This window comes from Geotrypetes seraphini, chromosome 2 (assembly GCF_902459505.1).
Source record: "Geotrypetes seraphini chromosome 2, aGeoSer1.1, whole genome shotgun sequence".
NCBI classification, from domain to species: Eukaryota; Metazoa; Chordata; class Amphibia; order Gymnophiona; family Dermophiidae; genus Geotrypetes; species Geotrypetes seraphini.
Genome location: NC_047085.1, coordinates 4,677,155 through 4,702,578, shown reverse-complemented (window position 1 = coordinate 4,702,578; position 25,424 = coordinate 4,677,155). Strand labels below are relative to the sequence as shown.

General features: G+C 40.5%; 1 protein-coding gene across 1 annotated transcript in view; it reads right to left on the bottom strand.

Moving 5' to 3' along the window:
- Positions 1–25,424, bottom strand: part of DGAT1 (diacylglycerol O-acyltransferase 1) — a 286,769-nt gene that overhangs the window by 89,777 nt on the left and 171,568 nt on the right. The window contains exon 11 of the mRNA XM_033933026.1: positions 20,855–20,896. Within this exon, the coding sequence (XP_033788917.1) occupies positions 20,855–20,896 (42 nt within the window). The remainder of the gene's footprint in view (positions 1–20,854; positions 20,897–25,424) is intronic.

The following is a 25,424-nucleotide window of genomic DNA, read 5'->3' as shown; positions in this document are numbered from 1 at the left end:
GAGGAATTTAGACAATATGTTTCTAGCCATTTAAACTAGAAGGTGTATGTATGAAGGACAATTATAGAGACTACCCCTGGCAAAAAAAAAGATGTGATAGTAGTAAAGATTGCAACATAAACAATATCAGCAACTCATTTCTTAGCATTGCAAAGGAAAGTGAAATGAAACAAAAATCTATACGAAAAAGGAGATGACAACAAATGCTCGCAGTCTAAGCAACAAAGTTCATGATCTAAAAGCCCTGATGTTAGAGGCAGATCTAGATATTGTCGCTATCACAGAGACATGGTTCAGTGAATCACATGGATGGGATGCAAACATACCGGGATATAATCTTTTTAGGAAGGACAGAGATGGTCAAAAAGGTGGAGGAGTAGCTCTCTATGTAAAGATCAATATCCAAGCGACCGAAATGCAAGGGACCTGGGGAGAGGAAGAAGCAATATGGATCGTTCTGAAAAGAGAAAATGGAACTTCTATCTACGTGGGTGTAGTCTACAGACCTCCAACTCAATCGCAGCAAATTGATAAGGATCTGATTGTGGATATCCAAAAGTTTGGAAGGAAAAAGGAGGTTCTGCTGTTGGGAGATTTCAACCTGCTGGTTGCGGACTGGAATGTTCCGTCTGCAGAATCGGAAAGAAGTAGGGAGATTGTGGATGCCTTTCACGAGGCTCTGCTCAGACAAATGGTGACGGAACCCACAAGGGAAAAAGCGATATTGGATCTGGTCCTCACAAATGGAGAGAGTATCTCTAATGTTCGAGTAGCGATCATCAAACAGTTTGGTTTGATATAATGGCTAAAGTGGAGAGCGGCCGCACAATACTTAAAGGCCTAGATTTCAAACATACGAACTTTAATGCAATGGGAGAGTACCCGAAGAAAGAGCTGTTAGGATGGGAGCACATAAGAGAAGTGGAAAGACAGTGGTCTAAGCTGAAAGGAGCGATAAAAACGGTTACGGACCTTTATGTGAAGAAAATCAATAAAAACGGCTACGGACCTTTATGTGAAGAAAATCAATAAAAACAAGAGAAAAAGGAAGCCGATATGGTTTTCCAAACTAGTGGCAGAGAAAATAAAGGCGAAAGAGTTTTTAAAAAAAATTATTTATTCATTTTACATCTTACAACAAGTGTATCATAAAATAACATTTAAATTTATACAATATCACTTGATTCTCTATCAATTTAACTTAAATCATAATATTTAAACCCTCCCTCCCAACCCTACTAATTCATATGTAATACATATGTCATATAATATACATATGTCATATAATATATTATATATTCTGTCCTATTAATCTAATCATTTAATATCAAATCAGAAATCCCACCCCCCCATACTTTGCAATTATACCTATTAGGGAAAAATGATAATCCAATAATTGCTCATTACAATATTCTATTAATGGCCTCCAAACCTCCTGAGTTATTAAAATTACCTTTCTGCAAGGCTAACATTCTTTCCATCTTGTACATATGACATAATGAATTCCACCAAAAATTTAATCTATTCCAATTTTTCCAATTAAATGTAATCTGCTGAATGGCAACTCCTGTCATAATAAGTAATAGCTTATTATTCTTTGCAGAAATTTGACTTTTCTTCCTCATTGACATTCTAAATAATATAGTTATCATAGGATAGAGCCACAGGAGTTTCCAACAAACAATTTATTTGGCCCCAAATCGATTTCCAAAAAGCCAAAATGAATGGACAATAGAACAATAAATGATCTAAAGTCCCCGCTTCGAGATGACAATGCCAACATCTATTAGACTTAGAGCTATCTAATTTTTGTAAACAAACAGGGGTCCAGAAAGCTCGGTGCAACAGAAAAAAACAAGTTTGTCTCATAGATACCGACATTGTACAACTCATCCTCCAAGACCAAATAGGTGGCCATTGAGATGCAGTAATTTTATGCTTAATTTCAATGCTCCAAATGTCTCTAAGACCTGTCTTTGGTTTTTTATTCATAAATCCAGATATCAATTTATACCACTGTGCGACCTGGTGTCCCAGGAAGTCCACCTGAAAACACAAGAACTCTAGACTATATTGATTATTAAGATTTTTCCATTCAGGGAACCCTGCCTGAATGGCCTGCTTCAGTTGCAACCATCTATAACTTTGTGATTTATTAAGACCAAATTTATATTGCAACTGTGAAAAATCAAGCAGTTTACCATTAGAAATAACATCGTCCAAAGTATAAGAACTAAATACTTCCATATGACTTTAAATCCGCCTATTTGAATCTTGGAGTTAAGCCATATAGTTTGATTTGTTGATTTTTGTATAGGAACAGGTGTTAAATTATTCACAAATCTTAAAGTTTTCCATGTATCAACTAACACTCTGTTTTCTTTATATATCCTAGGCATTTTGATACTAAGAACATGGTTTAATCGCAGAGGAAAAATGAGTCGCCATTCCAACCACAACCAGTCTGGAATATTATCAAAGGGCTCTGGGAGGACCCAATACATACCTTGGCGCAAAATATAGGCTTGATGATACCTATAAAAATTGGGAAAATTTAACCCCCCCCCCTTCCCTAATTGACTTTTGCAAAGACACTAAAGCAATTCTAGCAATTTTACCAAGCCAAACAAATTTTGTAAGAATACTATTTAACTTTTTATAAAAGGACCCCTGAAAAAACACTGGTATCATATCCATTTGGTAACAAACCACAGGCAGTATCATCATTTTAATTGTTTGGATTCTCCCCCACCAAGATAACTGTAAAGGATTCCATTGCTCACACATTTCTGTTACCTTCTTTAATAAAGCTTTTTCATTTACTTTCATTGCGTCTTCCAGTGTATTTTTAATCCAAATTTCTAAGTATTTTATTTCAACTTCCTTCCATATAAAGGAAAATGAGTCAAACAAACCTTTTGTACAATGTACATTGAATGGAAGAACTTCAGATTTATTCCAATTAATCTTATATCCGGAGAACTTTCCAAATTTCTCTATTAATTCAAGCAAACATGGAATGGTTGTTTCAGGGTTTCTCAAATGAAGCAAAATGTCATCTGCAATAGCTAATAACAAGGGTTCTAATACAATATAAAAAAGCAAAGGAGACAAGGGACATCCTTGCCTAACCCCCCTCTGCAAACAAAACCTTTCCAAAAAATTATTATTAATATATAATTTAGCAGTCGGGAGCTAAGGATTGAATCATCTGTAAAAAACCTGTTCCTATACCAAACCACTCCAAAGCTTGGAACATGAAGGTCCATTCCACCCAATCAAATGCCTTCTCTGCATCCAAGGAAACAGAAAAAGCTGGATCTTTCATATCTTTTGTTAAATATAACATTTGAAAAGCCAATCTAGGTATTATTAAAGAATGTCTCTGAGCAACAAATCCAGTTTGGTGTATACCAATAATATAAGGGAAAGCCTTTGCTAAGCGCAAAACCAAAAGTTTAGCCAAAAGTTTGCCATCTACATTAATTAAAGAAATAGGCCTATAATTTGAAACCAAAGTAGGATCTTTATTTGGCTTTGGCAAAACTATAGTTAAAGATTCTGCCATAGTGCCTGTAATACAACCTTTATTTAGTTGAGTTTGATATAAATCTAACAAATATGGTAATAGGGTAGTTTGAAATGATTTTAAAAATTCCACCGTAAAACCATCACCACCTGCAGTGGATCCAACTCTAAGGGACTTCAACGCTGTTTGCAATTCTTTTAATGATATAGGCTCTTCAAGACCTTCTTTTATATGTTCAGGAATTTTAGGTCCCTCTAACAATTTGAAAAACTCTAAACCATCTTTTTCTTTATCCAAATAAGGCTCAGAAGAATAAAGAGCTTTATAAAATTTTAAAAATTGTTTTAAAATAGGTTCAATTTGAGTATAAGTATCACCTTTCTCATCTTTAATGACAATTATTTTTGATTTTCTTTTTGCTATAAGATAGTTTGCCAATAATCTGCCCACCTTATTTGAATTTCCATAATACAAAGCTTGTTGAGAAAATAAATCATTCCTTACCAATTTGGAAGAAATCTCATTATATTTACATTTAGCTTTTAAAAAGATCCTGGAATGTAGAATATTTCCAATTATCAATCGATTTCCTTTCCAAAAATTTAATTTCTTGCTCCAGATTAGTAAATTGTTTTTTGACCTGTTTCCTAATATGTGCCGAAAAAGAAATAATTTGACCTCTCATGGTTGCCTTAAAAGCATCCCATAAAATTTCTATAGAGATTCCATCAGTGGCATTAATTTTGAAATATTCATTCATTTTTATATGAAAATCTTCACAAAAATTTGGATCTGCAAGCAGTGTATTATCAAATCTCCATACAGGTCTATCATTGTTTTTATCTCCTATTTTAAGTTCAATCCATACCCCTCCATGATCAGATAAAATAATTGGGTCTATGGAGGCTTGTGTTATCTGTTGTACTAGTTGGTTTGAAACAAAAATGTAATCTATTCTTGAAAATGATTTGTGAACATGGGAACAAAAAGAAAATTCCCATCCATCAAAATGAAGTATTCACCATATTACATTACATTACATTACATTAGGGATTTCTATTCCGCCATTACCTTGCAGTTCAAGGCGGATTACAAAAGGTTAATTTAAATAAAAAACAGAGTTACAATGATTAGCTAGAGAGGTAAGTTGTAGATCTTTTAAACATTTAACGGGTTGTTGAGGGTGAGGTGGTTTGTAAAAGAATTAATAGGTGGTCATAGTGGAGGTTCTTTTGTTATTATTAGTGCAGTGATGGGTAGATCAGATGTCAGTTTTAGAGTTACAAAGAGGTCGTGATGTTATTGCTGCTTCAGGAATTTCTTGAAAAGTGTGGTTTTTATTTCTTTTCTGAACGTCCTATAGTCTGGGGTGGTCATCAGAAGGTTGGAGATCTGGTTGTCCAGCCTTGCGGCTTGAGTGGCTTGGAGGCCGTCGTGTAGTTTTGTCCTTTTTACATCCTTGATTGGGGGTGGTATGAATGGGGAGTGCGTTTTTCTGTGTCTGGTAGTGGGTGCTTGGATGACGCGATTGTTCAAGTATGAGGGGCTGTCTCCGTGTAGGGTTTTAAATAATATGCAGTAGAATTTGAATTGGATTCTTTCTTGGATTGGGAGCCAGTGTGAGTTGATGAAGGCCTCAGTGATGTGGTCGTGTTTTCTCAATGAATAGACGAGTCTTAAGGCTGTATTTTGGATTGTTTGGAGTTGTCTAATTGTGGTTGCAGGGCAAGGAAGGAGGAGGATGTTACAGTAGTCCAATATACCTAGTATTAGGGATTGTACTATGAGTTGGAATTGTGTTCTTTCAAAGAATTTTCGGACTTGTCTCAGATTTCTCATGATTGCGAATGATTTCTGAATTGTTTTATTTATTTGCGGTTGCATAGTGCAGCATCTGTCTATGGTCATGCCAAGCAGTTTTATGGTGGTTTGGATGGGATACTTGATTGCGTTTATCTCTAAGTTGGTTGTGGTTTGGACCTTGTCATTTTCGAGAAGGATGAATTTGGTTTTGTCTTGGTTGAGTTTAAGTTTGTGATTTTTCATCCAGGTTGTGACTGTTTCAAGTGTTTGGTGAAGTTTGTCTGTCATGGTAGGTGTAGAATGATCGTATGGGATGAGGATGGTGATGTCATCAGCATAACTATAGGTGGTTATGCCCAGGTTGTCCAGATGCGTTCCTAGAGAAGCGGTGTAGAGATTGAAGAGGGTAGGGGATAGTGGAGATCCTTGTGGTACGCCGCAGGGGTTTGACCAGGATTCTGACTTTTCTTTGTTTGATTTTACACTGTAGGTTCTGAGTTTTAGGAATCCTTCAAACCAAGAGTATACTTTATCTGAGATGCCTATCTTTCAAATCACAAGAATTTACAAAATTATCCAAACCCAATGATTTCATAATTTTACTAGGTTTTTTATCCAACAGAGTATCCATAAAAGCATTAAAAATCCCCAGCCACCACTAAGTTAGAGGTAGCCAGTACCCATCTTCCTAAAGGATCAGAAGCAACTAATTTAAATAAAGCATTACATTTCCTATTCACTAAAATAGCTACTCCAGCCTTCTTCCCTATTGCAGGGGCAAAAAAACAATGCTTTACCCAACCTCCCTCTAGTTTTGTAGATTCTATATTAGATAAGTGAGTCTCTTGGATATAACAAATATCGGCATCCTGTTTTTTAAAAATAATATTTTTTTTCCTTTTAATCGGATGATTGAGGCCATTAACATTTAGGGAATATATTTTAAAATCCATTATACAGTTTATATATACTACTTATAAATATCTTCCCATAATTCAAATTGCAATGAATATACATTAAACAATTACATTACATTACATTAGTGACTTCTATTCTGCCTATACCAGGGCTGCCCAAGTCCGGTCCACGAGATCTACTGGCAGGCCAGGTTTTCTGGATATCCACAATGCACTGCCTTCTTGGTATGCAAATCTCTCTCATGCATGTTCATTGTGGATATCCTGAAAACCTGGCCTACCAGTAGATCTCGAGGACCGGACTTGGGCAGCCCTGGCCTATACCTTGCAGTTCAAGGCGGATTACAAAAGAGCTAACTGGACATTTCCAGTAACGTTACAATTGTTTTTTGGTTACAAAAGAGGTAAGATGGCTGGATAATTTCCAGGAGAACTTGCAAATTGGATAGTAAGATGACTGGACATTTCTAGGTAATATTACAAATAGGTTACAAATAAGATTACATTACATTATAGGGATCTGTATTCTTGGTTGGTATTTTGAGGAGGAAGAGATTACCAAAGTGGAGGCTTTGAGAGGGCAATAAACCCCCCCTTATCCCCCAATCCCTTCCCTCATATCCCCATCCCACCCTTTCCCACTCCCCCCAAATTAATAGTGAAAACTTGGAAACGCACATTTGATATCAGGTGAAAAAGAACTCTTCACAGGCTAAATTTAAAAAAAAAAAATAATTATACAGTATAAGCCATTAAGTTATAACTTCTAAATCATAAATTATATATTCTTAAACTAACTTTGATACCTACCATACATACCCATTAAAAATATTATTGATATTTGTAAACATTTAAATAATAAACACCCTATAAGAATTCATATTATCTAAAAATAAAATATTTTTGTGCATCTTCATAATATAACATGTTTAAATAACAGTTATTAAATTATATCCATTTCCTGATACCAAGATTTGTAACAGAGTAGACACGGAAGAGGGAGTGGAAAATATGAAAAAGGATCTGCAAAAGTTAGAGGAATGGTCTAATGCACAGGTGTCAAAGTCGGTCCTCGAGGGCCAGAATCCAGTCGGGTTTTCAGGATTTCCCCAATGAATCTGCATGAGATCTATTTGCATGCACTGCTTTCAATGCATATTCATTGGGGAAATCCTGAAAACCCGACTGGATTCCGGCCATCGAGGAAGGACTTTGACACCCCTGGTCTAATGCCTAGCAACTAAAATTCAATGCAAAGAAATGCAGAGTAATGCATTTGGGGATTAATAATAGGAAGGAACCATATATGCTGGGAGGAGAGAAGCTGATTTGCACGGACAGGGAGAGGGACCTTGGGGTGATAGTGTCCGAAGATATAAAGGCGAAAAAACAGTGTGACAAGGCAGTGGCTGCTGCCAGAAGGATGCTGGGCTGTATAAAGAGAGGCGTAGTCAATAGAAGGAAGAAGGTGTTGATGCCCCTGTACAGGTCATTGGTAAGGCCCCACTTGGAGTATTGTGTTCAATTTTGGAGACCGTATCTGGCGAAGGACGTAAGAAGACTTGAGGCGGTCCAGATGAGGGCGACGAAAATGATAGGAGGCTTGCGCCAGAAGACGTATGAAGAGAGACTGGAAGCCCTGAATATGTATACCCTAGAGGAAAGGAGAGACAGGGGAGATATGATTCAGACGTTCAAATACTTGAAGGGTATTAACGTAGAACAAAATCTTTTTCAGAGAAAGGAAAATGGTAAAACCAGAGGACATAATTTGAGGTTGAGGGGTGGTAGATTCAAAGGCAATGTTAGGAAATTCTACTTTACGGAGAGGGTGGTGGATGCCTGGAATGTGCTCCCGAGAGAGGTGGTGGAGAGTAAAACTGTGACTGAGTTCAAAGAAGCGTGGGATGAACACAAAGGATCTAGAATCAGAAAATAAGATTAAATATTGAACTAAGGCCAGTACTGGGCAGACTTGCATGGTCTGTGTCTGTATATGGCCGTTTGGTGGAGGATGGGCTGGGGAGGGCTTCAATGGCTGGGAGGGTGTAGATGGGCTGGAGTAAGTCTTAACAGAGATTTCGGCAGTTGGAACCCAAGCACAGTACAGGGTAAAGCTTTGGATTCTTGCCCAAAAATAGCTAAGAAGAAAAAAAAAAAAAATTTAAATTGAATCAGGTTGGGCAGACTGGATGGACCATTCAGGTCTTTATCTGCCGTCATCTACTATGTTACTACGTATGTCCTGTAATCATGCTTAATAAGATTATTTGTAAAATTAATAATTAGGTGCAACTCTAATATCAATACATTAGACAAATTATAATTTAAAAAAACTCCACAATTCACATCCCTTCATACCAATATTTCATCTAATAAAATGTTTTGACAAAATGAACTATATATCAATTTATCCCTTCTAAAAAATTATACCACCCCTTTTGAATTTCTCCTAAATTTGCAATATTCTTATATAAGATGACTTTAAATAGTGAAGTAATTAGTATCATGTCTACCCTTATCTCCCTTTAAACATTATTTATATTTAATACTTATTATTATTTATATTTAACCATGTAATCACATCAATTTAATATTTCTCTAATGAATCATTTATTGAATATGGACTAATTATGAATTCTAACCATCTTAAAATTTCATATAACCCAACTTAAATTCCATTACTCTACTATAATCTTTATCCATACCAAAACTATCATTAATTATATTTATCCTCCACAAGAAAATCACATTTCATACATGTAATATCTCAATATTGAATTATTTCAGCCTACGTCTCTATAATAAAACCCTAAGCCGCGCATGCGCACTTCTACTTGTGTGTTCCGTATGTCCGTGGCTGGAAGAAGTGCGAATGCGTGCCTACAACTGCCTCACACTCACGGCCCTGTTTGCATTCCAGTGGCAGCAACTGAGTGGTGGAGAGCAGCCCCGCTCCGCCTGTTGACCCTCCACAAACCTCCCGGCTCCAGCAGCGTAGGCAGCACTTTAAACACACTGCTTCGTGCCCTTCTACTGCCGATTTCCTCTGCTGCGTCTCTGATGACATCATCGGAGACGGATGCGACAGAGGAAATCGGCAGTAGAAGGCCACAAAGCAGAATGTTTAAAGTGCTGCCTACGCGGCTGGAGTCGGGAGGTTTCTCGGCGATGGGAGGGTCAGGAGCAGGCCAGATCGAGCAGGACAACGCAGTAAAAGAAGGGGGAGGGGCCTGAACGGAGCAGGCCAGATCGCGGTAAGAGAAGGGAAAGGGGGGTGGGGGAAAATGCTGCTACTGCTACACAGGGACCTGGAGGGGAAGGGAAATACCGCTGCTGCTTCTGCACAGGAAAGGGGGGGGATAGGAGGGAAATACTGTTGTTGCTGCATAGGGAAGTGGGATGGAAATGCTGCTGCATAGGGAAATGGAAAAAAATGAGGGAGGGAGGGAGACAGAAAGAAAGAAAGACGCAGGGAGAGGGACAGAAAGACAGACAAAGGGGGCCAGGGAGAGAGAGAGAGTCAGCGGGAGGGAGACAGACAGACATATATTCTAGCACCCGTTAATGTAACGCGCTTAATGACTAGATAATAAAACCCTAAGCGGCGCAGGCGCACTCCTACCAGTGTGTTCCATATGTCCGTGGCCGAAGGAGTGCGCATGCGCGCATACAACTGCTCCACACTCGCAAAGGGAGAAGGTACAGAAACAAAGAAAGACTGACAGACAGCCAGGGAGAGAGACAGTAAGACAGGGGGCCAGGGTAGAGACAGAGACACACAGGAGGACAGAGACAGAAAGAAAGGGGGGCAGGGAGAGAGATAAAAAACAAAGTAAGAAAGAAAGAAACGCCTCAGCGACCCATTGTGCTAAAAGTCTACACATCTATTCTAGCACCCGTTAATGTAACGGGCTTAAAAACTAGTACTATCATATTTAATTTGAATTAGCCTATAATAAATAAAACTATATTCTTTAATACTAAATTTCTTAAGAAACCAATAAAATATCTTCTAACCCAGCTGATGAACATGCATGCTTTATAAGAATCTAAGCAAAAATTTCTCCCATAAAAATACTTCCCCTAAGCAAATGTAATTTTAAGCTCCCTGATTAAGAATGCAAGAACATAGTCAAAGTTTTAAATGTGATGTGACTAGATATTTTCACTGAAACACCCAATATTCTGACAGGATCCATCTGATTCTTCCTTTTATCTTCTAAAGAATAAATCCAAACTTAGAATCTGGAATTACATATTTCTTCAGCTGTTATAAATACAATCATCCGTTAAAGAAACCGTAGTATGACGACTCCAAATCACTATCATTATGTTAGCATCGGGATCTCAGAACTCTGTTTCAGAGGCATTTCAGTTTCTGGCAAATTCAAAAGCTCTCAAATATTGTCTCTGCATTCGTATCTTATACACCCATCTTCTTGCAGATCCTCCCCTTTTAAAACAAGGGAGGAGGAGGTGCCATGCATCAACGGCAGCACTCATAAGCCACTGCCCCGATCCACGCCAGGAGGAGCGACTGGGGAGCCCACAACATGTGATCCTAGAGCGACGCTCACCCCGCGGAGCAAGGGGCGACTGCATCCGGGGCTCCGGTATTGCACCCCCACCTCTTCATCCCTTCAGCAGAGCCAGGTATTGGGGCAGAGTTGCCTGCGTATGAGCTGCCGCTTTTGTCTAGCTTATGGTAATTGCCAAACACTTAAATATGTTTTGACTGATACCTTGTGGTAAATGGCCTCTATAGTCACACACAGAATATTATTCTAAGATGTTGCCTCTTTCTTCCAGGTTAGTGACGCAATACAATCCCAGACTGCAGTTCCAAATCTGGAATATTCCTTAGTTATTCTATATGCCATTACAACCAACTAATTTACATAAATCTTGAGCATTTTTAAAGTGTTCTAAATAGAGTTTCATCTATTAACACTTATATCCAGGATGGTTATAACAGTTAATTCAAAAAAGATTCCATCTTTCATTACATTCAGCTTCTTATGTGAATATCCCAATCTTGTTTAAATAAAAACATAAAAATTAGTCAAGTAATAAGTAATTAGAAGTTAATGACATTAGAACCCCCCCCCCCTCTTTTTCATGAAGCCATCGGTTGTTCACATGCATCCAAAAAGACCTTTAACTTTTCAGGATCTTCAAAACTCACTGTCTTATTGGCATATGTAACCTTCATTATAGCCGGGTATTGCAAACTGTATCTTGCTCCTATACTTCTCATTTGTGGTCGCAATTCTAATAGTTTTTTCTTTTTCTCTGCGGTGACCTTAGCGAAATCCGGCACTATGTGAATTTTTGAATCTTGACATTTCAAGTTTCTATTTTCTTTTGCAAGCCGTATAATTTCCATGACTTGCTGATGCCTTAAAAGTTTAAAAATAATTGGACGTGGCCCCAGTATTTTAGCTATTTTCCTTGAAGGGATCCTGTGAGCCCTCTCAATTTCCAATGGATATTTTGTCTTGAGAGGCAAGATCTTCGGGAGAAAGTTTTCAAGGAAGGAGATTGTATCATTTTTTTCAACTCCCTCCGGAAGCCCAATTATTCTTAAATTGTTCCTTTTTCCTCTGTTAATACAATCTTCAAGCTTCCTTGAGAGAGTATCTACTTTCTCTCTATATGATTTACATATCCGTATTTCAGTTTCATTTGCAGCTGTTCTTTTTTCAATATGATCTAATTTAACTTCAATCTTCTCCATACGTATTGTGAGATGTAAAACTTCTTTCAGTTCCTGCAGCTTTTGAGCATTGTCTGAGACAATTTCTTTAATTAGTTTCAGCTCTGAAAAAATGTCTCTGTTATCTTCTTTGGTCAAAGGCACTTTCGAAGGAGTCGCTGGTTCTGTCTTTGATCTTTTTGCGCTCCCAGCCATCTCATTCTTCTGCTGCTTACTCGTTGACATTTTTTCAACTACTCTCCTGATTTTCATTAAAATAAAAACTAAATCAACAGCTTAAAACTTCTTTCAAAAGCCTGTTACTGTGGAGCTCAGTCTTCACCCGACCATCCGGCTGCGACTCCAAGTCATGCATCCAAAGGCGAAAGAGTTGGCATTCGTGAAATATAAAAAAAAAAACAAGAAGAGGAGTGCAGAAAGGACTACAGGGTGAAACTGAAAGAAGCCGAGAGAGAGATACGTTTGGCGAAAGCACAGGCGGAAGAACAAATGGCTAAAAATATAAAAAGAGGAGACAAAAATTTTTTCAGATATATTAGTGAAAGGAGGAAGACGAAAAATGGAATTGCTAAACTAAAAGATGCTGGGAACCAATATGTGCTAAACAAACACTTCTGTTCTGTGTTCACAGAAGAAAATCCTGGAGAAGGACTGAGATTGTCTGGAAGAGTTAAACGAGAAAATGTAGTAGATTCTGCGCCATTCACGGAGGAGAGTGTTTATGAGCAACTTGAAAAACTTAAGGTGGACAAAGCGATGGGACCAGACGGGATCCATCCCAGGATACTAAGGGAGCTCAGAGAAGTTCTGGCGAGTCCTATTAAAGACGTGTTTAACAAATCTCTTGAGACGGGAGTGATTCCTGGGGATTGGAGGAGAGCGGATGTGGTCCCTATTCATAAAAGTGGTCACAGGGATGAAGCAGGAAACTACAGGCCGGTGAGCCTCACTTCAGTTGTTGGAAAATAATGGAAGTGTTGCTGAAAGAAAGGATAGTGTACTTCCTTAAATCTAATGGGTTACAGGATCTGAGGCAACATGGCATTACAAAAGGTAAATCGTGCCAAACGAACCTGATTGAATTTTTTGATTGGGTGACCAGAGAGCTGGATCGAGGACATATGCTAGATATAATTTACTTAGATTTTAGCAAAGCCTTTGATACAGTTCCTCATAGAAGGCTGCTGAACAAACTTGAAGAGCTGAAGTTAGGAACCAAAATGGTGAACTGGGTTAGAAACTGGCTGTCGGACAGACGCCAGAGGGTGGTGGTTAATGGAAGTCGCTCAGGGTTCGGTGCTGGGGCTGATCCTGTTCAATATGTTTGTGAATGACATTGCTGAAGGGTTAGAAGGAAAAGTGTGCCTTTTTGCAGATGATACCAAGATTTGTAACAGAGTAGACACCGAAGAGGGAGTGGAAAATATGAAAAAGGATCTGCAAAAGTTAGAGGAATGGTCTAATGCCTGGCAACTAAAATTCAATGCAAAGAATGCAGAGTAATGCATTTGGGGATTAATAATCGGAAGGAACCGTATATGCTGGGAGGAGAGAAACTGATATGCACAGACGGGGAGGGACCTTGGGGTGACAGTGTCCGAAGATCTAAAGGCAAAAAAACAGTGTGACAAGGCAGTGGCTGCTGCCAGAAGGATGCTGGGCTGTATAAAGAGAGGCGTATCCAGTAGAAGGAAGAAGGTGTTGATGCCCCTGTACAGGTCATTGGTAAGGCCACACTTGGAGTATTGTGTTCAGTTTTGAAGACCGTATCTGGCGAAGAACGTAAGAAGACTTGAAGCGGTCCAGAGGAGGGCGACGAAAATGATAGGAGGCTTGCGCCAGAAGACGTATGAGGAGAGACTGGAAGCCCTGAATATGTATATCCTAGAGGAAAGGAGAGACAGGGGAGATATGATTCAGACGTTCAAATACTTGAAGGGTATTAACATAGAACAAAATATTTTCCAGAGAAAAGAAAATGGTAAAACCAGAGGACATAATTTGAGGTTGAGGGGTGGTAGATTCAAAGGCAATGTTAGGAAATTCTACTTTAAGGAGAGGGTGGTGGATGCCTGGAATGCGCTCCCGAGAGAGGTGGTGGAGAGTAAAACTGACTGAGTTCAAAGAAGCGTGGGATGAACACAGAGGATCTAGAATCAAAAAATAATATTTAAAATTGAACTAAGGCTAGTACTGGGCAGACTTGCACGGTCTGTGTCTGTATATGACCATTTGGTGGAGGATGGGCTGGGGAGGGCTTCAATGGCTGGGAGGGTGTAGATGGGCTGGAGTAGGTTTTAACGGAGATTTCGGCAGTTGGAATCCCAAGCACAGTACCGGGTAGAGCTTTGGATTCTTGCCCAGAAATAGCTAAGAAGAAAAAATAAAAAAAATTTAAATTGAATCAGGTTGGGCAGACTGGATGTAACCTCGCAGCTCAAGAACTTGCAAATTACTTTTGCTCAAAAATAAGTAATATCCGTAATTCTTTTCAGCAAAATTCAACTAACTCCTTTGAAACTGATTGCAAAACTGAATCCATTTTAACCTCCAAATGTTCTAAATTTAGGATACCTACATTAATAGATATTAAACTCACTATTCAAAAAACTAATCTAAAAGTTACACGATCAGAAATCATACCTCCGTTCTATTTGCAAAATTTTTTTTCCTGCTTTGATCTATTTATTCACTCACTTGTTCAAAAAAGTCTAACAACTGCTTATTGTCCCGCAACCTTGGAAAACTGCTACCATTATTCCTATACTAAAAGACCACAAAACTAGCCCGGAAGAAATTTCTAACTACCGTCCAATAGCCAACATTCCATTCCTTGCAAAAATAACCGAAAGACTGGTCTTTAACCAGCTTTCAGACTTTTTCGAAGCTTCAAACGCACTTCATCCCAACCAAACAGGTTTCCGGAAATTTCACAACACAGAACTTTCACTGATTGGTATGACAAACATCATCCATTACTTCTTAGATCACCATAAATCGGTGGTCCTTTTTTCATTAGACTTGTCTGCAGCCTTCGACACTATTGATCATGTCCTACTGTTAGAATGACTTGAATCTTTCGGCGTTACCGATCAAGTTCTAAAATGGTTTGAATCTTTTCTCTCAAATCGCTCCTCAATAGTTTACTTTAATGATGAGCAATCTAAACCTTTCTCATCAACCTATGGCATTCCACAAGGTTCCATTTTATCACCTCTTCTATTCAACATCTTTGTGTCCCCACTCTTAAATCTATGTCAATCCATCGGTTTTACAGTCTTTGCATATGCCAATGATATCCAATTACTCCACCCTATAGATCCCGGGAAATACTAACGAAATCCAAGCCGTGAACAATAAACTAGACCTAATTAAAAAATGGCTTAACAATAACAAATTAGCATTAAACATAAAAAAACCCAAAACAATGCTATTTACTTGGAAAAAAGGATATTACTTTAAGCTCCCCCTTTACCTTAAACAATATCCCATAGATATCGTTCCTTCGTTAAAAATCTTAGGCATCATTATCGATGACAAGCTTTCATTTCATGAAAATATAGGGCATACAATTAAATCTTGTTTTTTTAAATTACGTATGATAGAAACATAGAAACATAGAAGATGACGGCAGAAAAGGGCCACAGCCCATCAAGTCTGCCCACTCCAACAACCCTACCCCCTTGAATTTACCCCCCTAGAGATCCCACATGTGTATCCCATTTCCTTTTAAAATCCTTCACGCTGCTGGCCTGAATCACCTGAGGTGGAAGTTCATTCCAACGATCGACCACCCTTTCGGTGAAGAAGAACTTCCTGGTGTCGCCATGAAATTTCCCACCCCTGATTTTCAGCGGATGGCCTCTTGTGGCAGAGGGGCCTTTAAAAAAGAAGATATCATCCTCCACCTCAATACGGCCGGTGATATATTTAAACGTCTCTATCATGTCTCCTCTCTCTCTACGTTCTTCAAGTGAATATAGCTGCAATTTATTCAGCCTTTCTTCATACGGGAGGTCTTTGAGTCCCGAGACCATTTTGGTGGCCATTCTTTGAACCGACTCAACTCTCAGCACATCCTTTTGGTAATGTGGCCTCCAGAATTGTACACAATACTCCAGATGAGGCCTCACCATGGATCTGTACAATGGCATTATAACTTCGGGCTTCCGGCTGATAAAACTTCTTCGGATGCATCCCATCATTTGTCTTGCCTTTGATGAAGCCTTCTCCACTTGATTGGCAGTCTTCATGTCTTCGCTAATGATCACCCCCAAATCACGTTCCGCCTTGGTCCTAACTAAGGTTTCACCATTTAGTGTGTAAGTTTTGCATGGATTCCTGCTGCCGAGGTGCATGACCTTACATTTTCTAGCATTGAAGTTTAGCTGCCAAGTCGAGGACCAATGTTCCAATAGAAGTAGGTCCTGCGTCATACTGTCTGGTAAAGTGTTCTCACTTACTATGTTGCATAGTTTGGCGTCATCGGCGAATAATGTGATTTTACCCTGAAGCCCCTGAGTCAGATCTCCCACAAATATGTTGAAGAGGATCGGGCCCAAGACCGAGCCCTGAGGCACTCCACTGATCACCTCCGACGTTTTTGAAGGGGCACCATTTACCACCACTCTCTGAAGTCTACTGTTTAGCCAATCACCGACCCATGTAGTTAACGTCTCTCCCAGTCCCATTGATTTCATCTTGTTCAATAGTCTGCGGTACGGAACGCTATCAAAAGCTTTACTAAAGTCCAAGTAAACGACGTCCAGGGACTCACCCACATCCAGTTTCCTTGTTATCCAGTCAAAGAAACTAATCAGATTGGATTGGCAGGACCTGCCTCTGGTAAATCCATGTTGGCGGGGATCCCGTAGATTCTTCTCGTCTAGGATTGTATCTAATTTATGCTTAATTAGTGTTTCCATGAGTTTACTCACTATGGATGTGAGACTCACCGGTCTGTAATTCTCAGCCTCTGTCCTGCAGCCCTTTTTGTGGAGTGGGATTACATTGGCTGTTTTCCAGTCCAAGGGGACTTTTCCCGCCTTCAAGGAAAGATTGAAGATCACAGACAATGGCTCTGCCAGGACATCACACAGCTCTCTAAGCACCCTGGGGTGTAGATTGTCCGGTCCCATGGCTTTGTTCACTTTGAGTCTTGATAGTTCGCAGTAGACGCTGCTGGGTGTAAACTCGAAATGATACGCTCTATAGCTAAGTTTCTTGAGCCTAAGTCCATTAATATACTGATTCATTCACTGATCATCTCCAAAATTGATTACTGTAACTCTCTCTTCTTTAATATTCCACAAAAAGAAAAAAGGAGACTACAAATTATCCAGAATACGGCGATTAAACTGATATATGGTGCAAAAAAATTCGATCATGTTACACCTCTAATGATAGATTCACATTGGCTCCCCATAAGCCATCGAATCACATTTAAAATATTACTTCTAGTTTTCAAAACTTTAACATATAAGGAATCACAGTTCATTACCAGGATGCTTATTCCATACAACGCTTCCCAGACTCTCCGGTCAACCACTAATAACCTATTAACAGTTCCATCCTTGAAAATAATTGGAACCAGAAGACAGGATATGTTTTCAGTTACAGCCCCTCTTCTTTGGAACTCCATTCCTCAACTTATAAGAGATGAAAAAGATCTTGTTTCCTTTAAAAAATCTTTAAAAACTTACCTTTTCAAAAATGTGTTTAATCTATGATTCTCTGATCAAAAATTTTTAACTACCAGACTTATTCATTTAAATCTTCACCTCCCCTTGTGTTATCATCCCCTCTATGTTTTTCAACTCTTGCAAAGAAATTGTAACTTTTTCCCCTTCCGCTCCCGACTCATGTACTGTCCTATTTAGTTTGTCTAATTTATGTTATTATATTTGTTGCCCTTTTTTCGAATTGTACATCGCTTAGGAAATTTAATAAGCGATTTATCAAGCATTAATAAGACTTGAAACTAGAGAGTTGCGCGGGGACAGAAATCCCACCCATCCCCACCTAAGTCCCACCCGTCCCTGCGAGGAATCCCTCCATCCCCGCGAGGAATCCCCTCCGTCTCCACCCGTCCCTATAAACTACAGAAATAGTTATTTCATTTAATTATGCTACTGAATTAAAAGCTCTGATAGAAACCCATTTACAAATAAGCAAAGACTTTATTAATTTGGAAATATTAATTGGGAAGAATACATACTTTGTAAACGGGTTTCTACCAGAGCCTCTAATGTTTATAAATTTTTATCAACACAACTAATATACTACTTTATCCTAAAGCAAAAAAGAAAAAGAAATAGAATTTTTTTTCCTACCTTTGTTGCCTGGTTTCTGCTTTCCTCATGTTCTCATTCAATTCCTTCCATTCACTGTCTCTCTTCTCTCTGCGTCTTCCATTTGCTCTGTTACTGTGCCTCTCTTTCTCCCCCCTTCCAAATTGGTCTGGCACCCATCTTCTTCCCTCCGCTCCCCCCATAGTCTGGCATCTCTGTCTTCTTCCCACTCTCTCTTCCCCATTTCCTTTCAGCGTCCTTCTCCCCCCCATCTTCCCCATGTCCTGTCAGCGTCCTTCTCCCCCTCTGTTTTCCCCATGTCCTTTCAGCGTCCTTCTCCCCCCGTCTTCCCCATGTCCTTTCAACGTCCTTCTCCCCCGTCTTCCCCGTGTCCTTTCAGCGTCTTTCTCCACCCCTTTGTCTTCCCCATGTGCTTTCAGCATCCTTCTCCCCATGTCCTTTCAGCGTTCTTCTCCTCCCATCTTCCCCATGTCCTTTCAGTGTTCTTCTCCACCCCTTTGTCTTCCCCATGTCCTTTCAGCGTCCTTCTCCCCCCCTATCTTCCCCATGTCCTTTCAGTGTTCTTCTCCCCCCTATCTTCCCCATGTCCTTTCAGTGTTCTTCTCCACCCCTTTGTCTTCCCCAGTGCTTTCAGCGTCCTTCTCCCCCCTCAGTTTTACCTTAAACGCCTTTTCCTCTCCACTCCACCTTTCCTCCCTTTCTCCCTCCCTGCCCCTTACCTTTGTGGCGCTTACCCGCCCTACTGACAACAGAACAGGCCCGGTCCAACAAACCTCCCTGCCCTGTAGCCGCGAATCTAAATTACCTTCTTACAGCAGCTGGAGTATTGAAGCTGCTGTAAGAAAGTAATTTAAATTCGCGGCTACAGGGTAGGGAGTTTTGACGGACCGGGCCTGTTGTCGGTCGTTCGGGGGACTTGGCTGGCTGTGCTTCACCCGGGGCAGGACTGCCCCCCGCCTTGTACCAATGCCTTTTCCCTGCCTGCCCTACCGCACACAGCCGAATGGAAGTGTTCACGATGCCAGCGCTGACGTCGGAGGGAGGGAGGGCTTTGCTTAAGCCCTCCCTCCGACGTCAGCGCTGACATCAGGAAGACTTCCGTTCGGTTGTGTGCGGCAGGGCAGGTAGGGAGACGAGCCTCGCGGCTGAATACATCCAGCCCCACAGGAACCCCGCGACCCTCGGAGGCGTCCCCACGGGATCCCCGTAACCCTAGGGGGCGTCCCCACGGGATCCCCGCGACCCTAGGGGGCGTCCCCACGGGATCTCCGTGACCCGAAGGGGGAACCCGCGGGTCCCGTGGGATTCCCGTCGTCCCCGTGCAGCTCTCTACTTGAAACTTTATTTGCCGTCATCTATTATGTTATGTTATATTACTAATTTTTAGAGCGCTACCAGACATTGCATATGTAGAGTCATGAAGGAAACTGTCTTCACTGCTTACATTGTAAGCTCTTTCGAGCAGGGACTAACAGGATGCCAGGGTGAGGAGATAGTTAATTTGTTGGCTAGGATGATGAGCAGTAGGCAGTAGGGTTATGGATTGAAGGAAATAAGGTGGGTTTTCAGTCTGCTTTTAAACTTTTCCTGGAGAAAAGGTCCATAGTCCTTTATTGAAAAACACGGGGGAAGCCACTGCTTGCCCTGGATCGATAGCATGGAATGTTGCTACTCTATTTTATTTATTAGGCATTTATATGCTGCCTATCAATGTTATCTAAGCGTTTTTTACATTCAGGTACTCAAGCATTTTTCCTTGTCTGTCCCAGTGGGCTCACAATCTATCTAACATACTTGGGTACTAGTGACCTGTATTGGCCACCATGAATATGGGCTACCGGGCTTGATGGACCATTAGTCTGACTCAGTAAGGCTATTCTTATGGATAAGGGAAGGGGCATGACAGACAAACTCAGGTAGTTTATTCCAGGAATAGGGGGCAGCTAGAAGGAACAAAGTCTGGAATTAGCAGTAGAGGACAAAGGTACAGATAAAATCAGCTTATCGGAGGGACAGAGTTCTCAGGGAAACATATAAGGAGGAAAAAGAAAAGAGAGATACTGAGGGGCTGCAGCATGAACACACCTGTAGGTTAGTAATAGGAGTTTGAACTGTATGCAGAGGTAAATAGGGAACCAGTGAAGTGCTTTAAGAAGCGGGTAAGGTGAGTGTAGCAAGGTTGGCAGTAGATAAGTCATGCAGCTGAGTTTTGCACCAACTGCAGAGTGGAAGACCTGTTAGAAGTAAATTACAGTAGTCTTAAGTGTGAGGTTACGAGAATGTGGACAGCAGTATCATTAAAGTATGCTTCATCTGCCCTTTGTTTTATGATTATCACTTCTCTCGCTATCTCTACCCTAGAGAGCATACACAGGGTCGTTTGTCTTCCTTCAATTTCCCAATTTTGTTCTACCAGTGTCCTTGGAATATAACAAACTAGGATCAGTTCATCCCACAGAATGCCACAGATGTCCCCTTCCTTCCATCAGAGATCCTCTGTGCTTATCCCATGTTCTCTTGCATTCCACTGGTGCAAGGCCTCATTTTATCTTCAAACAGGTGCAAGAATACTTACTCGAAAGGGTTTCATGGAGTTCTGAATAGTAGGGACCATCCACTGAAAGACAAAAATATCAAATATTTCTAATTCAGTCTCACTGACACTTCCCAAAAGTCAATACCAATTCTTCAATCACTCATTACCCTCTTCCGAGGCCTTCTGATTCATGGATCTCACCAGCAAACTGATCAATTCTTGGACAGCAAACAGTCAAAAGATTACATACATAAACTGCTGTTTTGTGCTGTAATATATTTTTTTTAATGTAGTTAAAAATGTATATATAAAATTGCTTAGATATCTCCATTTTATAAGCAGTATATCAAATAAATTCAACTATAATCACAAAGGAAATGACAAAAACTGAAACAATAAACAGTCACAACAAAAAGCAATATAAGAGACAAAAAAAAATCAATTCTGTAATCAAGGTAAATAAAAAACAAACCAATGGAATATAAAGGAAATCTTCCCCAGCTATATTTAACAAAACATTTACTGACTTGCTGCTCTAGATCATCCCAAAACAGAGTAAGGGAATTTCTAAGTACCTTTCTTATAATTTTAATGTATATTTTCTGTAAACCGCTTAGAACCTAACGGATGTAGCGGTATATAAGAAATAAATTACATTACATTCTTTGCTGACAAATTTTTCTAACTGGAAGGTTCCATAAAAATCTGATTAAAATCCTTTAGTTTAACCAGGCACTTACAAGAGAAAAGAAGAAACTCCTAATACAAGTCCCTACACTTTAAACTAAATCATTTTACGGCTCAGTTGAGTGGCCCTATCTACATCTGGAAACATTTGTAAAAGGAGAACATTTTGGGGGTTTTTCATAAAATAAGCCTTCAACACAATCAACTTATCTAATTTGGATACAAAACTAACCATAGTACTGTAGCTACATTTTTGTGCATAGTTCCCAAGAATCTCATTAAATCAAAGGGATTGCTCTTCCATATCATCCAGAGCTACACCTTGTCTGAATCCTAGATGGTATATAACAGCTATCTGCTGAGTATTTTGTTAACAAAGCTTTCTTTTAATTCCATCAAAAAATGCAGCTTTGTCTAAATTCACACGAACATGGCAGGTCTGATGCTATTATGTTCTCTTCCAGGGCTTAGCACAGGCAATCTTAAGTCAACAAGTCTTCGTGTGAGCTCTCAGAATGTCTTTATAGTTTTTGAGACTTCCAATTACGTAAGAACAGTTGACAAACCTTTGATTATAACAATTGAGTGATTTTTTTTTCTCTTGTTCTGTATCACTTCTTAATTTATTTACGGTAGTTCAGTTATAGCCATCAGTGGCCCTAAGTCAGGGATCATGCACCAGGGCTCCTTTGAGAACCCTACAATCATAGGCCCTAAAGGAATCATCATTATTAATGGCTTACTTCCTTTTCCCCAGGGGCTATAAGCACTGCCTCTCTCACAAACCCAGCCCAGACTGAGCTGGGAATTGAACCCAGACTCCAACAGCCTTGTTTGGGCAGATGATACTTTCACAGCATTGTCATTAAAGCATCTTCAGACCCTACCATGAGCTGGTAGACGACAGATGTCTTACTCAGATCCAATGTTCCCTCTGCTATGCGGCTACACAGCTTGCTTCATACCACAGTGTACCAGTTACTGATTGCTGCTCTGTCTGATTGGTGTGCAGACTACAGAGCTCAGTTTCCATCCTCTCTCCATATCCCCCTCCCCTTCTGTGTCAACAGCACTAAAACTTGAGCCCCACCTCTCTCTCTTGATTGGTTTCAGTGAACAGCTTGAGCTCAATCAGCCGCAGGAGGCAGGACAGGAGCTGTAGTCAGAGATGGATGTTTCCTGCCACCCCCTTTCTCAGTACAATAGTCCCCACAGTGTTTCATGAGTGAATGTAACATATTGCTTTCCTTCCGATAGTGGGTGGTCTCTGTTTGTTGCTATTTTCTGTGCAACAGAAACTGTGCACCAGTGACTGACTTTTACTTGCTAGTCTGTCTCTACATTTTTCAGGGGTTGTTGATGTGGTAGATTTTTTTTTTCCTTAGCGAATGTAGCTTTAAGAAACAAGCTGATGGGGGGGGGGGGAGGGCTATTCCTTTTTGTTCCAATATGACATTAGTTAGGTTAGGTGTCTGTAATACTTCCAAATAGAAGAAAAACATTTTATAGGTTTAACTACTATTACTACTATTAATTATTTTTATAGCGCTACCAGATGCACACAGCGCTGAAAAATGCATACATTCAGTTAACCCTAGAAGCAATTCAGGCTCTTGTTAAGTCTTCTCCCATTGCCCTTGTTTTCAGTACTCTCCCCCCTTCTCTCCTAGTTTCAGCAATCAATATTGAGACATCCCTAGTTTTCTCCTCCCTCCCCCCCCCAAAAAAAAAGTGGTGGTGTTTGGGGTAGGATGACTGGAACACTGTTCAGGGATGCTGTGCTATTGCGCTAATAACTGGATGATTAACTTGTCTAGCTGCTCTTTCCTCCCAACCCCAAGCTGCTCGACTTAGTAATCACTGTTTTGCCTTTCTTCTGTAGATATTGCCTTAAATTTAGGGCTCGCAACGATATCCTTGGCTTCTAGGAATCACTGCCAGGTGTGCTGATTGATCCAGAAGTTTATTAACATAGGCTTCTTGAATGAGAGCAGAGAAGCCAATAAAATATTTGAAACATTCCTTGAGTGTGGGGAGATCAGGATAAGTCCAACCATTGAGCAAGACTAGGTGGTTGCCTAAGATAGCAGTTTCTTAAGGGGAGTGGGGGGTAAATGCAGCAAAGTCAAATCTGTAAGTACTGAAAGCTACAAAGAATAAGAACCATTGGCATATATGGGTGAAGTTAACAGGAGGGGTAGGAGCTGACATCAAATTGGGACTTGTACTATCGCCCACCAGGACAGTCAGAAGCAAACGACCTGGAACTGGAGGCCGAACTGAGGCAGGTGTGCAAAAGTGGAAGGGTGGTAGTTATGGGGGATTTCAACTATCCGGGAATAGACTGGGACATTGGGCACTCAAACTGCACGAGAGAAACTAAATTCCTAGAGGCGATAAGGGACTGTTTCATGGAGCAGCTGGTCGCAGAACCAACGCGAGGGGATGCCACTCTAGACCTAATCCTCAACGGGCTAGAAGGACCCACAAAGGAAGTGGTGGTAATAGCACCATTAGGGAACAGTGATCACAACATGATCCAGTACAAATTAAACATGGGAACATCAAAGGTGAAAAGAACCAAAACGACAGCACTCAACTTCAGAAAGGGAAACTACAAGGACATGAGGAAAATGGTAGGAAAAAAGCTCAGCAGCAACTCAGGGAAGGTGAAGACCGTAAAGGAAGCCTGGACACTGCTTAAAGGCATAGTGCTCGAGGCACAAGACCTGTGCGTCCCAAGGTTTAGGAAAGGGTGCAAAAAGAAAAATCGAACTAGAAACCCAGCATGGTTAACATCTGCGGTTAAAAAGGCGATAAGCGACAAGAAATCATCCTTCAAGAAATGGAAAAAGGATCCAACAAAGGAAAACCAGGAAGAGCACAAAAGACACCAGAAAGAATGTCATAGAGAGGTCAGGAAGGCAAAGAGAGAATATGAGGAAAGACTAGCAGGAGAAGCAAGAAACTTCAAACCATTCTTCAGGTATGTGAAAGGGAAACAACCCGCCAGAGAGGAAGTGGGACCACTGGACGACGGAGACAGGAAAGGAGCGATAAAGGAGGAAAAAGAGATAGCTGAAAGGTTAAACAAATTCTTCTAGTCGGTCTTCACCAGAGAGGACACATCCAATATCCCTAGAACCCGAGGTGATTATAAACGGAGAACACAACGAAAGGCTGGTACAACTAGAGGTAAGCATAGAGGATGTCCACAGACAGATAGACAGACTAAAGAGCGACAAATCACCAGGCCCGGACGGCATCCACCCAAGGGTACTAAAAGAACTGAAAAACGAAATAGCAGAGACACTTCGCCAAATATGTAACCTCTCCCTAAAAACTGGGGAGATCCCAGAGGACTGGAAAATAGCAAATGTCACGCCCATCTTTAAGAAGGGATCAAGGGGTGACCCGGGAAACTACAGGCCTGTGAGCTTGACCTCGGTTCCTGGAAAGATGATGGAAGCAGTGGTAAAGGACACAATCTGCGAACACATAGAAAACAATGGACAACTGAAGGCGAGCCAGCATGGCTTCTGCAAGGGAAGGTCGTGCCTCACGAACTTGCTGTACTTCTTTGAGGGAATAAACAGTCAGATGGATAAGGGTGAATCCATAGACATCATTTACCTTGACTTCCAAAAAGCCTTCGACAAGGTACCTCACGAACGGCTACTTAAAAAACTGTGGAACCACGGGGTGCAAGGGGATATCTACCGATGGATCAAACACTGGCTAGCGGGCAGGAAACAGAGGGTTGGAGTCAAGGGCCAATACTCAGATTGGCAATGGGTCACGAGCGGAGTTCCGCAGGGGTCGGTGCTAGGACCTCTACTATTCAATATATTTATTAACGATCTGGAGACGGGGACAAAATGTGAGGTTATCAAATTTGCTGATGACACCAAACTCTGCAGCA